At 42.5% G+C, this 19,023-nt stretch overlaps 1 protein-coding gene across 1 annotated transcript in view; it reads left to right on the top strand.

The window, feature by feature from the left end:
- Positions 1-310: 310 nt before the first annotated feature.
- The window catches only part of HSF4 (heat shock transcription factor 4), a 38,019-nt gene continuing 19,306 nt past the window's right edge, over positions 311-19,023 (top strand). The window contains exon 1 of the mRNA XM_075281880.1: positions 311-433. Within this exon, the coding sequence (XP_075137981.1) occupies positions 311-433 (123 nt within the window). The remainder of the gene's footprint in view (positions 434-19,023) is intronic.

A 19,023-nucleotide genomic window follows, 5' to 3' on the forward strand; every position in this document is an offset into this window, starting at 1 on the left:
CAGTTATCTTCTGTGATTCAGTGGGCATTGAATGGGCTCTGTGTGATCTCTTTACATGATGTTGCATGTTTGTTCAAAGCATTGTGGTCAGAGTATGAATACGGCATCACCGGGCATTGTTCTGTAGTGGGGCAGGGGGGCAGTGCCAGCAAATTAGTGCTGAGTGTCTATGAGTGTGACCTGGTGGTGTGAATCAGCTGCAGCCACTTTCTTTGTGACACTGTGACCTCAGTACATGGGTCCCTCTCGGTTTTCCCTATCACTGTATCATCTCTCAGGCATGGAGTTTGAGTAACACCTATCTGTCACCATGCAGGAATCTGCGAACTCCCTGGCAATGGATGGGTACTGCAGTAATGTGCCAGCCTTCCTTACCAAGCTGTGGACTCTGGTAGAAGACCCTGAAACCAACCATCTTATTTGCTGGAGTGTGGTATGTACTGCTAAGGTTCTTGGGTAGTATATACTCATCTAGATTGTTAGATTTTCTGTACTGATAAATGTGAAAACCTAATAGAAATTGTCACAGTAGGATAATGTAGCGTTGACCTTTGCTTTGCTGTGGCCCAAAAGCTCCTAGGCCTGAGTGAAACATTTATAAGAGGCCCCCATCTACATATATATATATATATATATATATATATATATATATATATATATTACCAGTGTCTTTGGGCTCCCTCGGGAGTCAAGGCCTGGTTGTGACTACATCCTCCGACACTGCCCTCTACAGGTACACCTGTGACAGTGTCCAAGTGGCTAGTATACAATATTGCCCCTTTCACAGGTATTGAATGACCCCTGAGTAGTAAATGGTCAGTTACTTGTATGCTATGAGACTTGGCCTTAACCTTCAGCAGATGCTCCTGAGTCATGGAGATATATTGAGATCTTTGGTGAAGCTTATTCTCCATTCCCATTCTAAAATATTCTTTTCTATACTACCTTTAGAAGAAACACTATAACAGATCAAGGAGCCTTATATTTAACACGGTTTCTCTTTTAGGCTCATTGGTACACATTGGCTATTTTATAGCAGCCTGTGCATGTACCACTGTAACCCCTGGTCTTGTACAGGCTACCTCAAATGGCACCATGAGATCTGCAGAACGCTAGCAGATATTATTTCCCTGAACAGATATTGGTACACATTGTGCAGCTTTGTAGCTCAGAACTCAACAAGCCTCCATTTTTGTCTCTTTCATATATAATCGTAGCTCACGCTGCATTACAGAGATATTCACAGGGTGGCGCCAAATGTCTTCCTAAGGAGTTACTTGAATATGAGACCGTGTGGTAATGTACAGAGTTCATACATGTGGCAGTGCTCTGTGCATGGACCCTTATCAATGTCATAATCGATTTTTCTTATGGAAAGCCCATTGTACATCCTTAGTCCAGAATATGCAGTAGCTGAACTTTCAGTTAGAGGATCTTGCAGCGCTGACAGCTACTTGTACTGTACATGGCCGATCACATTGAATGAATGTTTCCTGAGAAAAGCATGGTTGCTTCTATAAGGATATCTATGTATGTGTCATCCTTTGTATTGATTCAGTATTTATTGAAGAGCTGATATATGCCACTCTTGGTATAGTTCTGCTGCTGTTTGCATTGTTACAGTTCACCTTACTGTTAGCAAGGTGGGAGGAATTTCTCATTTGCTATAAGACCCTTTTAATTTTAGTTACTTCATTATGTGGATGAACAGGGAGTGATCCAACCAAAATGATTAGATGTAGTATGTTCCATATTCAGCTAACCGCGGTAAGCAGATTACCTGCAATTCAATGATAGATCTAAAACTGGTCAAGACAAATCAGTGTTAAGGATTACTGTATCTGATCATTTTGGTACAATCTTTGCAACAATTATACACTCACTAGCAAAACCCGCCACTGCGTCCGCAGCTCGGTTCCCGCCCTGCTCGACATACCTGGAGTGCGGCCCAGGCAGCCCCCCATTGACCTGCAGCCGTCACGACCCCGACCTCCCCTTCCCACCACGCGCGACTCCAGGCCCACCCTGGCCGCCCATTTCCCACCTCCAAATACGAACTCGGCCTTCCTCCCTCCGAAACGCGACCTCAGCCTTCCTCCGTCCGAAACGCGACCTCGTCTTCCCGTGACCACCCTCCCTGCGACCCCAAGCCACCCCCCTTGAGGAGCAAACATCCAAACCCACAAACTTTCTCATTTATAATATTAGTAGGATTGACACACACAAAAAAATAACACAACACAAAGGTGTTGTTGTAATTGAATTAAACTTTCTAATTGGATGTAATAATGATATATGTAAGGGATTACAATAATGGGGCAAAGTGATACATTTATTGGGAAAACTGTACAAATTGGAAGAAGGCTCTAGCTTGGATATTAAATGGAAAAAGTTCAGCATGGAGGTATACAGGTTCCATATGGTACCCTGCCGCACATTTCCCCACAGATATTGCAGCTGGTCCCATGAATATTCAATCGGTAATAAATCTGGTGACCGAACTTGCTAAGGAAGTGTTGCAGTCTAACCGAAACATTCCTGGAAAACCTGTGCTATATGGAGTTGAGCATAATCCTGCTGAAAAAAGCCCATTGGAAGGCAATACATGTGGCCACAGGATGTCCTACACACATAGCTCAGCTGGTAGTCTCCCTTGTATCTCTAATAGGGTTGACCAACTGTCATATGCGATGGTTCCCCATTCATCACACCAGCAGTTGGAGCAGTGTGTTGCTCCAGAGCAAAGACAGGATTAATGCACTCACTACGAAGCCTCCATACCTGAACTTGGCCATTGTTGGATCCCAAACAGAACCTTAATTCATCGCTAAAAACAATATGGTTACATTCTATAGCAGTCCTGGTTTCTTGTTCACAACACTACTGCAAATGAAGGTGATGGTGGCTGTCTGTCAATGGCAGGACATGTAATGGGTGCTGTGACACCAAATTACTTCCTGCTAAGTGCTTGTAAGTAGTCTGTACAGAAACAGGGGTGTGTAATGAAGGAGCCACCTGTGTCTGGACGATGGACAAGGAGACTGACAAGGAAAAATCAATGTGGTGCTCTGATGGTCTGTCTCGGCCAACCTGTTTAGCATTTGTGCATATTATCACATAGCCACTGCTCACAATACCTCATAACAACTAGCTCAAAATGGCCTAGATCAGGGGTCCTCAAACTTTTTAAACAGTGGGCCGGAGGCAGAGCAGGTTGCACAGACATCGGGAGCGGTGCCCTCCACTAGGTAAAGTGAAGTGCACTCCATGGCCTGGCCTGAGCTCCCCAGGAGCTTCATTATAAATGCATGCCTGCCGGCGTTGTCGGCGGGGCCAGACAGAAGTGCTTGGTGGGCCGCATGTGGCCCTCGGGCCGCAGTTTGAGGACCCCTGGCCTAGATGGAGGACATGTCTTTAAAACAACTACCCTGCTTCTTTCAGTCCAGTGATGCTCCTCCTCTTAAAGTCTGTCAACTGGGAAAAATGTCTTTGAGTGTGTATTAGAGGCATATCTATCAGTCAGTAACTCTCACCAAGAGGTACACTACCCAAAAGTAGCCTATGAGAGCCCTTTTTATACCACAGACCACACCTGCACTTGTTTGCCTGAGACATAACTGCATGCTGACTTTTCTGTGTGGTTGCTTTACTTTTTCATACACTGTATTTAGTGTAGAACAGGGCCTGAAGCGCCCTACTATGCACAACACTGTATATCCGGTTTACTGTATTCCTTTAATTGTATACTGTGCTGAAAATTTCCTTTATTTATAATAAAAGGGAATCTATCACAATGAGAATGGCATCAGATCTGCCAGCAACAGGTTATAGAACAGGAAGAGCTGACTATATATATGTATATTTGTGGGGAACGATTCAGTGTAACTTGACATCCTTGTTCTTTCTGTGAATAATTCATCATTCTACACTGATTAATATTATACATAAGTGGAAAACTTTCAAGACAATTGACATTCTTCCCAGAAGTGAACATCCCAGAAAATTCACTCCAAGCTCAGACAATGTAGTATCCAGAGAAATGGCAAAAACCTAAGAGCTACATCTAAGACTCTACAAGCTTCAGTTACCATGTAAAAGTTCCAGTTCATGAACAATTAGAAAAAATAATTCTGGAAGAATATCCTTTGTATGAAGAAGACAAAAGTATCTATGCTTTGCTATAATGCACAGCACCATGTTTGGCTAAAACCAAACACAGCATATTAGCACAAACATCTCATACCAACTGTCAAGAACGTGGTGGAGAGGTGATGATTTGGGCTTATTTTGCAACCACAGAACTTGGGCACCTTGTAGTCACTGAATCTACCATAAACTCTTTTGCATAGCATACTTACCTGCTCTGGTGTCTGGGGTCTGGTCCTGCTGGTCTGGTGTTTTCTTCCAGCGGATTTCCCTGCCACACGTGACTACTGAGGCCAATCAGCTGCCTTAAGAAAGGGACACGCGACGCCACAGTTCAGCAGGAACTTCCGACGGAAGAAAACACTATAGCACCAGGACAGAACTGCGCAGTTGTTTTTTTTTTGTTTTTTTTCCACCTTCCCTGGCCTCATATTAAAAAAGTGGCTATCCTGGGCAAACAATTTAAAGAGGACTCTAACAATGGCAGTGTCATATACCATTGGAACACTGATAGTGTGCTGAATTCAACTTTTTTGGAATGTGCCGCCATTATAGACCTATATCGGTGCCTTTTGTTTTGGCCCCAATATCACTGCATTGTCAGAGGGGCAGCCTCACAGCTCAAAGATAATGGCATCAATATCTCTGCAACTGATGCAAATACTGGCAAAATTGACAGTGTGCTGAGTTCTGTACACTCTTAGCTTTCCAGCGGTATACAGCACCACCAATGTTAGAGTACAAGAAAATTCCTCTTGAAATAGCACATAAGGCACTAGAACGAACTGCACTTGCTCAGGATGGGGGAGGCTAGAGAACTAGAAATGGTGGAGGTGGTGAAAGGTCCTCTTTAATTTGAATCTCCTGGTCACTAGTTCTGTAATGGAGACAAAAGAGAGAACCACACCGAGCGGATCCTCGTACATTAACTATGATACTGGGCCAATCTTAGAAAAGACATTTGCCTTCCCACCTGATGGGGTTGTGCAAATGGCACAACACCGTAGAAGCATATAGTAATCTGATGGGAACCAAAGGCAGCTGCTGTGAACGTCACATGGATGTGTAGATGCAGCACAAAAGTGGACCAGCCTCCTTACGGGATTTGGCCAAGAAATACACAGTGCTTGCCCGTAGGTATTGGTGATACTCCTTTATTAACACACAACGCGTTTCTGGGTTCAAGCCCTTTTTCAAGTGTATAAAATTCCTTTCACAGTGGGCCAGAAGCAAGCACAAACCTCCTCGTTGCCGGTACTTCGACCTTTTGCAGGCATTGGATGTAGCACTGTATGTAATCGTCTCTGCCACTTCGGGTTTGGGTAGAGCCATCTGCGCATGTCCAGGTGGTCGTTTTCCGGTGGTCTGCTACGATATTTCAGTGACATTCCGTTTCCCTGTTTCTGGAATGGGGAAGTTAGTTAGGAAAGGCTAGTAGCCAGCAGGTTAGCTAAGGAAATAGAGAGGGGGTGTGAGTGAGAAAGGGAAGGGAGGGACTGAGTGAAGGCATCGTCATGGTAGTTGTAGGAAAACAGAACATGAAGCTACCCATGCAAACAATGCAGAAGATGCCAGGAGTATACTTTTTCCTTTTTTGGATGATGGATTGAAAAGTGCTCCTTGGGTGCTCAGAGTAGAGGGGCTGAATACTTTTGCACATCACACTTTACAGATTTTTATTTGATTACAATTTTGTAAACCATGTATCACTTTCCTTCCACCTCACAATTATCTGCTACTTTGTGTTAGTTTATCACTTACAATCTCAAGAAAATACATTTAACGCTGGGTTCACACCAGCGTCCGGTCTCCGTTCTGAGGTTTGCGTCTTCTGCATGCAGAAGACAGAAACCTGTCAGACCAAGTCCGGCAGTGAGCGTTTTATGCTCTCCGCGGCAAAACCGTTTTTTTAAACCGGACACAAAGTCCTGCATGTCCGACTTTGTGTCCGGTTAAAAAAAATGGTTTCACTGCGGAGAGCTCAAAACGCTCACCGGCGCTCATGGACGGACACTTTTCAAACCCATTCAAGTGAATGGGTTTGAAAAATGCCAGCAGGTTTCGTCTCCTGCCCAGTTTCGGGCAGGAAACGGAAACCTGAAAGCAGAGACCCCGGGCGCAGATGTGAACGAGCCATTAGTTTGTGTGATTGTAAGGTGACAAAATATGAAAAAGTTCAAGGAATATGAATACTTTTGCAAGTGTATATATAACATGTTTACCATGGACACCAACAACCCCAACAAGAAAACACTCATTATTACAGCCCCCAATAGAAGACTTGCATTATCACAGCTTGAGTAATAATTCACTGTCTACTGATGGAGGGTGTAATAATGAGCTGTCTATTGTTGAAAGATATAACAATGCAGTTTGTTGTTAGATGATATTATAGTCAACTGTCTACTTTGTTGGGGAATGTAATAATGACCAGGTATTAGAGGATGTAAGATACAGTCAACCTCATGCTCCCAAACTTCTGTTTTCTGCCATGGCACCTAAGGGTGGGTTCACACCAGCACCCAATCTCCGTTTTCAGGTTTCCGTCTTCTGCCGACTGGAAACCTGGCAGACAGTGTCCGACCGTGAGCGCCTGTGAGCATTTTGTGCTCTCCGCGGCGAAACCGTTTTTTTTTTATGTTTGTTTTTTAACTGGACACAAAGTCCTGCATGACCGACTTTCATCCAGTTTAAAAAAAATGGTTTCGCCACGGAGAGCACAAAACGCTCACAGGCGCTCACGGCCGGACACTTTCCAAACCCATTCCGCAGGTTACCACTTTTAAACTGATTGGGTTTGCAATTTTCGGGTCCCTAAGTGGACAGAAAGAACAAAAACGCAAATGCAGATGTGAACCAAGAGTCAAGAGGATGTAATAATGCAATGTCTATGGCTGGATTATGTAATAATTAGCTGTCATTATTGGAGGATGTAATATTGTTGGAGGATATAATAACGCACTGTATATTCTCAGAGGATGTAATAATTTGCTGTATATTGTTGGAGGATATAATAATGCACTGTATATTCTCAGAGGTTGTAACTGTCTATGGCTGGATGATCTAATAATGAGCTAACATTGTTGGAGGATATAATAATACATTGTCTATTGTAGGGTGTAAAGGGATATTCACACTATTGTTCACTGTCATGGGATGAGAACAATAGACATTAATGGCAATACAGATGGAGCCTCCTCTGTCAGCTTCTGTTCTCATTCCCTCTCATGTAGAGAGTCCTGTATGCATAACTTTTTCTTCTGTTACAAAAATAAGGGAGCGTTCACACTACCGTCGGTGTCCGACAGCTAGTGTCCGCTGCTAATGTCCGCACAAGATTTTTCATGGACATTAGCAGCAGATACTAGCTGTCGGACACCGACTGTAGTGTGAACGTCCCCCTAAACAAACATGATGGAAGAAAGCTCAGTCTGCATCAGTCACTTTATCGCTGTTAAAGTCTGTTGCCCTCATCCTTTAATGAATAAGAGCAATGGACTATAATAATGCTATTGTGAACCTACTCAAATGATGCACTGTTGTCTGAGGATATAATAATGCACTGTCTATTGTTGAGGAATAGTATAATGTGATGTCTATTATTATGTGTTTTCTATTGTTGGAGGATGTAATACACTGAATGTTATCGGAAGATATAATAATACACTGTGTAAGTTTGTAGGGTGTATGAATATACTGTTGTTGGAGGATGTAATAATATATATACCGTATTTTTCGGACTATAAGACGCACTGGACTATAAGACGCACACGCAGGTTTTAGAGGAGAAAAATAGGGAAAAAAATTTTTCAGGCAAAAAATGGTAAAATATTTAATATATGGGAGTTGTAGTTTTGGAACAGCTGCAAGACCACATTGACAGGTGACCCTGCAGCTGTACGGGGATGTATAGGGCGTTTTTTTTGTGGGGCCAGGTGTACTTTTTAGATATACCATTTTGGGAAATGTTTATTGCTTAGATCACCTTTTATTTAATTCAGAGGCAAAACAGAGAAAAACCCGGCGGTTTAGCACTTTTGATTTTGACGTTCACTGTACATAAAAATATTAGTAGACCGGGCATTTTCAGACACAGGGATACCTAATGTGTATGTTTCACAGTAATGTTATACTTTTATATGTATTCTAGGGAAAGGAGGTGAACTTTTATTTATTTTATTTTTTATTATATTTTTTTTAAGTGGTTTTTTTTTTTTTTTTTTTTACTATTTTATTATCCCCCGCCTAGGGGGCTTGAACCTGCAATCATTTGATTGCAAGTCCCATAGACGGCAATACAAGTGTATTGCCGTCTATGGGAGATTCTATACATTACTATCGCGGAGTGTCATAGACCCAGCCGCGATAGTAATATATATCTATGACAGGCCTGGGAGCCTTCATTAGGATCCCAGCTGTCATCAGAATAGGTCGGCTCCTGTTGCCTCACCGTGCAGGAGCCGGCCTGCATCACTAAAGGTATGGGGCCGGTGGGGACCGGTCCCGGGGCTAACTGACTGCCGGGACCTGCGGAGGAGGAGCAGATTTGCAGCATGGCCGCGCTACTGCCACCGCTGGTTTTCTTCAGCGGCAGGAGCGTGGCAATCTGCAGGCCCCGGCAGCTAAGACAGTCCCCGGCATCTGCTGTAATAGACCGGCGGATGCCGGGGAGTGTCTTAGCTGCCGGGGCCTGCAGATTGCCACGCTCTTGCCGCTGAAGAAAACCAGTGGTGGCAGTAGCGCGGCCATGCTGTAAATCCGCTCCTCCCCCCACATTCGGACTATAAGACGCACCCTCATTTTCCTCCGAAATTTGGGGGGAAAAAAGTGCGTCTTAAGGGTGCATTCGCACTGAGTAAACGCTAGCTTATTCTGAACGTAAAACACGTTCAGAATAAGCGGCGTCTAAAGCAGCTCCATTCATCTCTATGGGAGCCGGCATACGAGCGCTCCCCATAGAAATGAATGGGCTGCTTCTTTCACTCCGAGCAGTCCCATTGAAGTGAATGGGGAGTGCCGGCGTGTACGCTCCGGCATGAGCAGAGCTTGCCGTATACGCCGGCACTCCCCATTCACTTCAATGGGACTGCTCGGAGTGAAAGAAGCAGCCCATTCATTTCTATGGGGAGCGCTCGTTTGCCGGCTCCCATAGAGATGAATGGAGCTGCTTTAGACGCCGCTTATTCTGAACGTGTTTTACGTTCAGAATAAGCTAGCGTTTACTCAGTGTGAATGCACCCTTATAGTCTGAAAAATACGGTATGTATAGTTTGAGGATGTAATAATGAGCTGTCTATGGTTGGAGGATGTAATAGTACGTTGTCTATTATTGGAGGGTATAATAATGTGCTGTCTTATTGTTACAGTATATAATATTGCCCTGTCAATTTGCAGCATCCCAGAGTGCTCCTGCTTATATTGTCTTTGTGCCTAAAAAATAATTCATAATGTCCACATTTCACCTTAAAGAGGACCTTTCACCATATCTGGGCACAGGCAGTGTTATATACTGCCAGAAAGCTGACAGTGCGCTGAATTCAGCGCACTGTCGGCTTTCCCGATCCGTGCCCGGTGTAAAGCGCTATCGGTCCCGGTACCGTAGCGCTTTACAGTCAGAAGGGCGTTTCTGACCATTAGCCAGAGACGTCCTTCTGCCTCGCGGCGCCTATCGCGCTGTGCTGTGGTGCCGGGAGGAACGCCCCCTCCCTCTCCTGATAATGCTAGTCTACGGACAAGCTGTGTGAGCAGAGGGAGGGGGCGTTCCTCCCGGCTCCACAGTACAGCGCGATTGGTGACGCGAGGCAGAAGGACGTCTCTGGCTAACAGTCAGAAACGCCCTTCTGACCATAGAAGAGCTACGGTACCGGGCCGTAAGCTCTTCACACCGGGCACAGATCGGGAAAGCCGACAGTGCGCTGAATTCAGCGCACTGTCAGCTTTCTGGCAGTATATAGAACTGCCTGTGCCCGGATATGGTGAAAGGTCCTCTTTAAATCAATACTGCCCAACACTCCATAAGTAAATACCCAATAATGCCTCTAAGGCTGGGTTCACACAGAGTTTTTTGGGCTGGATTTTGACACAGAATCCGCGTCAGAATCAGACTCAAAAAACTGGGCACTCGCGGAATGGGAGGTGCTCGTGGAACAAAGAAGCGACATGCCCTTTCTTGCTGCGGATTCTGACACTCCCTCCTGCGACACTCGATCCTGACTGGGTCCATTCATTTGGGCCTAATATGGAGTGGAATTCTGAGACTGGATGCCGGTGCACCATATGCACTGCATCGGCATCCAGTCGCGGTTAGCCATTTTTTGGACCGGATTCTGAGGCGGCCTCCGCCTCAAAATCCGGTCTAAAAATCCCCATTTGAACCTGGATTTAGGGTCCATTCACTGGGAGGAAAATGGTGATGAATTTGGTGTGGAATTTAAGCACTGAAAATAAAGCCTGCCATTGACTTCAATGGGTTCCTTTTTCTGCATTCGGTAATCCATTCAGGGAGTCCGTATGGGGACCCCCGAACGGACTATCGAACGCATTGACAAATGGTGAATAGTGAAAGCACACGGACCCCATAGACTATATTTGGGTTTGTGTGCTTTCTGCACGAGTCATGCGGACAGGAAAGTAGATCAAGAAGTACTTTTCTATCCGCATGTTCAATGCGGAGACCGCACAGAAAGCACATGGACCCATTATAGTCTAGGGGTCTGTGTGCTTTCATAAAATCACCACTTGCCAATATGTTCAGAATTCCGTTCGGGGGGTCCCCATGTGGACTCCCCGAATGGATTACTGAACGCAGATGTGAACCAGGCCTAAGGCCCCACGTTGTGAGCTGAAGCCAAAAAGTGCTGTGAAAAAAAAAAACACTGCAGAAATGCATCACATTTTATCCCACAGTACTTTTCACAAGAAAGTATGTAGAGTTTTCCTCAGTGGACTTTCTGTTCAATCATACCTATAGACCGAGATTTACGCCACCTTGGGCCCCGGCGTTAGCCCATTTTTCTTCTAGCTCATTTTTATGCTCAACCTTCAGCCACATTCCACCTGATGGCTCTCATTCAAGAGAATTGGAGGCTTAAAATACTGCCTAACAGGTATGGAAATTCACTTGGAATTTGACACAGAATATGGACAAGCAGAAAATTTCGCTTCAAATTCCTACAGGTAATTGAACAGTGGAAAATGAAGAAGATAATGGAAAGCGGCATCTGGGTGAAATGTACGGAATCTGCCCTCAAATCCATGGTAAATTCCTCTGTGTGAACTTACTCTGAGACCAGGCCCCCATGTTGTGAAAATGCTGCGGAAAAAAATGCGACCTTTTACAGCCACTGTGTAGTGGATGGAATTTTAGCTAATTGCATCCCCACACTGCGGTAAAATACGTTCTGCTAGTACACTGTGTTTTCCAAAAACATTGGGGTTTTGGAATTCGCAGCATGTCATTTCAGCAGAAACCTCTGCAAACGTTCTGTGAAAAGCTTTGCAGTAAAAAACACTGTGGGATGCTACATGGGGCTTAACCCCTGGTTCACATTAGCGTTTGTATTCTGTCCAGGGGGAGTCTGCATGAGGACCCCCCGAACGGAATACCAATGCAACTGCAAGCGCTGTGCAGTTAAAGAGCACGGACCCCATAGACTATAATGGGGTCCGTGTGCTTGCTGTACACTGCCCGCACAAATGATTCGTGCGGGAAGTGCATGGCAAGCACACGGACCCCATTATAGTCTATGAGGTGTGTGCACTTTGACAGCACAGTACTTGCAATTGCGTTTGTATTCTGTTCGGGGGTCTACATGCGGACTCTCCATGGACGGAAAACAAAAACAAATGTAATCTAACCCTTAGCCTGGACAAATTATGCTGTGTGAAAAATCCCTTAGATTATGACCTGTGCATAAATTCTGTTCCCTGAGGCGGTGGTTATATTATATATATATATTCTGTATAATAATACACTATACAATGTGTATAATAATACAATCTATTGCTGAAGGACATAGTAATGAGCTGTTTATTATTGAAAGATGTGAGTGTGCACTGTCTTTGGTTGGAAGATGTAATAGTACTCTGTCTATTGTATGAGTACATAATAATGTGCCGTCTGTTGCCAGAGGATAATAGCTATTTTGGGGGGGATGTAATATTGAGCTGCGTATTGTTAGAGATGTAATAATATGCTGTTTTTTGTAGCAGAATACAATAGTGTAGTATATATTGTTAAAGGATATAATAATCAGCTCTCTATTGTTGGAGAATGTAACAATGCACTGTCTATTGTTAGAGGATATAATAATGCACTGCACATTGTTGGCGGATGTAATAATGAACTATATGATGTTGGCAGATGTAATAATACACGCTTTGTAGTTAGAGGATATGATAATCAGCTGTTTGTTTTGTAGAATGTAATAATTTACTGTGTAGTATTAGAGAATGTTATAATGAGCAGTGTATTTTTGGAGGATGTAATAAAACACTTTATATATAATTGCCAGATGTGATAATGAGTTTTCTATGGTTAGAGGATATAATAATACACTATTGTTTATAGTATCATTGGAGGATGTATTAACAGGATTCCAGATGATAAGCAAAATAGAGACCAGTGCGATTAAAGATTTGCAACTATCCCTGCCACTGCACATATAGCCTTGTTGACTTAGCAGACACTGCACACTTCTGCTGGGTCAAGGATATATTTAGTTTATTTATTTATTTATTTTATTTATTTATTTATGGAGGCTATTTCCAAAAATGGTTTCAAAATCAGAAGGTCAAAATCTGCAGATATATGTATGAAAGCCTACTCCAGTTGGTGTGGATTTCTATACATATATACACAAATTTCGTTGCATGTAGTTTTATCGAATTTCCTGCTTGTAAATCCTTATGGCGTGCATGTATGCATACTTAATAATATAAATATATTTCAAGTTGAAAGTTGCCAAATCTTTGACTGTAGTTGTAAGAAGAGACGTGTGTAACTGTACATGGTAAGGCTGTGTTCACACAACCATGTCGTGCTGTGGCCATTTAGGAGCTCACTCTTTCATCATATCATAATATAAAGTAGTGAGTTCAGTTCACACAGCCATGTTCAGTCCAGTACATACGACCCACACACAGAACACTTTTCCTAAACTTGACACAGTCGTGGGAACGGACTAAATATTTAGTACAATTAATTACATATTTATTTCAAGGTGTTTTATCATTAAAGATACTTAAAGGTGTTGGATTGCAGGAAGTTCAACTGTTGGGACCCCCAGGAATCAAGAGAACAGGGGCCCAAAAGTCCCCCATGTATACCTCCTGCATGAATGAAGAACAAGTCAATTCTATGAATGGAGCAGTGGTCAGACATGTGCACTGGCACTTCAGTCATATGGAGGAGACATGGCGGAATTTCAGAACTCTTTTCCCCGATGGTTGGGAGTTCCTGCGGTCGGACCCCTGTGATCTGACACTTATCCCCTATTCACTTCAGTACCGGCCTATTTTCCCTAGTTCAGGACTGGACACTTTATATTTTTTTCTTACATGAAGTTTTGAGGGCTATAACAATTTTTTTCCTTGGGTTATTCAAATAGTTTTTCATCTTTTTTGGTAATAAATAAGGCTTTATTTTTTTGTTTTAATTTTTCCATGTTTTTTCTTTATTTTAATATCCAAAAAATGTATGCCAAAAGGAAGGCATTTCTTTAAATACTTTTCCCTCTCTCTTATGGCCATTTTTACTTTAGTAACACTTATTTTTCATAGTTTTTTTAATCATTTATTTTAATACTGTCAACTAAAATTTGATTTAGGTTAGTACCCAATGGCTCACTAGTATTTTTTTTTTTTTAGTCTGGATGATTGAATAATGAGTTGCCTCTTGTTGGAGAATATAATAATACACTGCCTATTGTTGGAGATGTAATAATGAGCTGTCCATTGTTGGAGAATATAATAAAACAATGAGGCAGATTTATTAAATTTAGCATTTCATACGCCAGTCTTAATAAAGGGCCCCGAGAAGCGCAAGACGCTCCTGATTTATCAAGAGGCTTTAGCGTCTTAATAGATCAGGCACATGCCCAAGTGTCAGGATTGAAATCTACGCCAGTTAGGAACTGGCCTAGATTTCCTGTAAAAGTCTTCAGAGGGCCTTGTGCCCAGTTGTGCCACATCATCACACATCTATGCCAGAAAACTGTGTATTGTTGGAAAATATAATAATGAGTTATGTATTGTTGCAAAATGTAATTGCCTATTCTTGCAAACAGTGATTGATTATGGAACCTGACTCAGTAGACACACTGGAGAAAAGATGTGAACAAATCGGTTCTTCCAGCTGATCCCATTTACAAAATTTTGTTTGTCATTCTAGATCAGGGAGTAGAATTGTCTGAGCTTGTGGTTCACTCTCATGGCTATCAGGTCTTAGTGTGGAATAACCCATCTGTATGTCAGAACATGAAAGTACTCAATGATTGGTTCTCAATTGCCCCGGTATCTTCCTAATCAGAAGGTCTACTGGAGTACTGGAAGAGCCCTTGATTTGAAAATCTTAAAGTAAAACACTTATATTCACCTTGTCTCACCTCTCCTGGGCATCCTTGATCCAGCATCCTCTTTGGGCATCGCTTGCCTGCCACTAACGTTATACACCACATGGGTCACAGGCCTCAGCAGTCACGTGGAGCATGCTGGTCTAATTATGTCAACATGCCATACCTGACTGCTGAGACTCATTCACAGGCAGTGACCCTTGAAGTGTGTGACTTCAAGGGTCTTCAGTTGAGAGGGACATTAAACTGAAGGGCCAGATGAGGGGGACATTAAATTGGGTGGAGTCAGATGAGGGGGACATTAAACTGGGTGGAGTCGGATGAGAGGGATATTAAACTGTGGGGCCAGATGAAGTGGACATTAAACCAGGGCAGATGGAGGGGGACAGTAAAATCTGGGAGCACCAGGAGGATGATATTATAATGTGGGGGTAGGGGCATTGTTCTGTGTGGGAGTACAAGAGAAATGGGTGGGAATGACCGGAGTCAAAGTAAAAGTGGGTGCAGCTAAATTTGCCACGGCACGCAGTGCACATTCTGTTCCTCTTTCTGTACTGTTAAACTTGGGAGGTATGAGTGACTAAGGAGCTAAGTGGGGACCACAGCTGCTAGTTCCTCTAAAGGCTCCCAGGACTGCCATAGAAATATTATATACTATTCAACTCTGCTTTCTGTCTCTGAAAGATATTTATTACAATTCGAACTTCATTTGCAATGTGGATGTCGTATAAAACAATCAGATTTTGCAGTGGCTTTGTGGCGAAAAATATCTGCGACATATGAACTTGTGCTGTAGGTACATTACATGACAGCCGACCCATCATACAACATATTACTATAGACCTGCTCCTGAACGATCATAATTTTCTCCTCTTCTAGAAGCATGTAAATCCATTTACTTACTTAGGTCTGTAGAATATATATTACACTCTCTTTTGTTTGACTTGACACTCCATTTTACAGTAAACACAAGTGTGTTATTTTTCTTAAGTTTTGATAGCTCAGGGTGTTGGACTTGGCTTCTTTCCTGTGTATTATTGTGTCTTTATCCGGGTTCATGTTTTTCATGTACAAGTACTGATTGTCTAAGGCTTTCATGTACGTGAGAGTAGCTACCTGCCTACTGTGACTATAGAGACCTTTTTTTTTTTTTTATTACTTACCGTATATACTTGAGTATAAGCCGAATTTTTCAGCACAGTTTTTGTGCTGAAAAAGCCCCCCTCGGCTTATACTCGAGTCAGCAAAAAAAAAAAAAAATATTATTTTTTATTTTTATTTTTTTGTGCAATATCAATATATAGAATCTCCCATAACATAGTGGGAGAAAAAAAAGAAGCTTTAAAAAATAAATAAATAAAAGTTCTAAATCCCTCCTTTCCCTAGAATACATACAAAAGTAGAAAATGACTGTGAAACACATACACATTAGGTATCCCTGTGTCTGAAAGTGCCCGATCTACTGAATAATAGGGTATCTGCTGTGCTCCTGTTCCATCAGGAAGGGGTTAATAGGAGCACTGCAGATACCCTATATTCAGCCAGACTGAATTACAAGTGGGGGAAAAACCCCAGTCCTCAAGCTCAGGGAAGGGGCAGACAGACAACCAAAACACCCCCTCCCATTCCCCAGCACCCAGCATCTACTGCACCCAAAAACTCCGACTATTTTAATTTTTGAAATTTTCCAGTAGCTGCTGCATTTCCCCCCTCGGCTTATACTCGAGTCAATAAGTTTTCCCAGTTTTTTGTGGTAAAATTAGGGGCCTCGGCTTATATTTGGGTCGGCTTATACTCGAGTATATACGGTATATCCCATAATAGATGTTTAGCTTTTTTGATTCAGTCTTTGAAACCTAGCCAAGAGGAAAAGAAAAGGAATAACATCTGTGCTTTATACATTCATTCTCTTTATGATCCACTCCTAAACGTGAAAACACAAGGGTAGGCTTAGGCCTCATTCTGCATTTCTGCGAATTCTGTCCCCAAATCAGTTGCAGATTTTGCACAGATTCTGCCTCTTGTTTTCGATGGGAAGCAGAGATCACAATCCATGGCTCAAGACTCCAGTGGTGGAAAGCTGTGTTGGATTCTACTGTGGGTGGCTGGAGACTGGAAAATGAAGAGGAATTAATTTTTATTTTCCGCCATGTGAACGGCCCCTAACAGAACAGTGGATTCTGTTTTTATAAATGTAGTTCTCCTTTATTACAGGATCAGTTTCCCACTCAGACACCCTAAAACTATTCTATTTTGGTGGTCATAACAGACACATAAGACATTATGGTACCAGAAGGTGACTGGGTAATACACCTGCCATATGCTGCTGCTTGTAATGCCATTCTGGATACAGGGACAAGAGCTTTTGTAGCATAAAAGGTAAACTTGCATTTGACTTCTTTATCGTCCTAGTAAAACCAAAACTCCTGTTGTCCATTGACCTAGGCGAAGAACTATTACTGAGCTATGATTGTGATACTTGTTCATTTTAAAGGGTGACATCAGAGGTAAATGTGCTATAAACCTAGTCCCAGTACCTTGTAAAGGTGACGCTACAGTTTCCAACTATGTCTCTGTAACTCGGCTTTTGAGGCTAATTTTTATGTGTGATGTGCTGCAATACTATGTTATGAATTTTGAAAGGCGGGGAAGGAAAATATGAAAAAAGCCGCCGAGCAGTAACATACAAAGTACCCTGTATCCTTAAAGAGTTAAAAGAGGTTTGTAACTGAGCTCTGCAGATGTACAGTATGAATAGAACATAGACAGTCCCATAGAGCTGTGGTCAATAGTTACTCTCTAGGTGGTTAGGCAGCGAGAGGGTACTTCTTCTGTCACACCACTCGTGGACCGTAATTCAGTTGCCAGATACTTATAGGTAGCATTGCCTGGCCTGGAGCCTTTGTTAGGACCTCGGCTACCATGGCAGCCTATCAGAATCCTACAGTACTTACATGACTATTACCGTGCTTCCCCGAAAATAAGTGATCCCCCGAAAGTATGAAGATTGGGAAGGTAAGTAGCATACCCCCCCCCCCCCAACCTCCTGCACTACCTACAACCAGTGCTCTGCTAAGGGGACATTGTCCCCCGCTCCAGCCACTCCCGAAAATAAGACATGTCATATCTTTAGGACCAGAATTTAATGTAAGACACTGTCTTAATTTTGGGGAAACCAATGATAATTGGTAACCTATCAGGTATATTCTGAGTATATGAAAATAAATAATTGTTAATCAATAACTTCTTTGTACCCCCCCCCCCCCCTTCATCACCAGCCAAGAACAATAAACTGCTAGCAGACTCACCAGGGACTGTTAAAGGGGCTCTATCACTGGGAAAAGTCATTTTTATCTAAACACATGCTTGTATAGGCTTTAGAAAGTCTATTCCATACTTACCTTTAGTATGTAGATTGCCTCAGTGGTCTCTGAATAAGTCCGTTTTTATTCATATGCTAATGAGCTTCCAGCCAGCACAGGAAGTTCCCAGCAGCCTCCTCTCTCCTATTATCTTCTATGTGTGTGAAGCAAACAGGAATCTGAGTCATCATCATCATCAGCAGTCTCCTATACAAAACAATAGGAGAGGTGTGCACGATCTATCGTGCACCAGTCTAATTAGCATATGAATAAAAACGGACTTATTCAGAAACCACTGAGGCAATCTACATACTAAAGGTAGGTGTGAAATAGACTTTCTAAAGGCTATGCAAAGGTGTGATTAGTTAAAAATGACTTTTCCTAGTGATAGAGCCCCTTTAAGCCCAATTTGCTCATATTTAGCAGTTTTTCATTTTTTTTTTTTGTCTGGCCAAGCTTCCCATAACCATTATACACCTACAGCACATTTGTTACCATATTAACTACAAGTTTTTTGGGTTTTTTTTCAAGTTGTTGAAAGACTTTAATTTCAGGCATCTGGCTTCTCATTTTAGTGTGGAATTAGCCATAAGCCATGTATTTCATGGGAAAATATTGGTATTATGTTGAAACCCAATTTATTTCATATTACACTGCATGTCACATACTTTGTAGACTGTAGTGTTAGAATATTACCACTTAGATACAAGGACCATGGATTTCTACAAATATAGTGCTTGCTGCCTTCTTAGTTTGGTTTTCAACCTGAATTAGAGAGGCATCCCTTCATCTATTAGCCAGAATGGAAAGTGGCTACAAATAAGGATATATTGTCCTGAAAGATTTAGCATAGCCATGCAGAATGTGGCCTAGGAACTGCGTAAATCAATGGTCACTACATCATGAATTATTTAGGTAATCTGCAGAAAAAATACACAGATTAA

This window comes from Leptodactylus fuscus, chromosome 7 (assembly GCF_031893055.1).
Source record: "Leptodactylus fuscus isolate aLepFus1 chromosome 7, aLepFus1.hap2, whole genome shotgun sequence".
NCBI lineage: Eukaryota > Metazoa > Chordata > Amphibia > Anura > Leptodactylidae > Leptodactylus > Leptodactylus fuscus.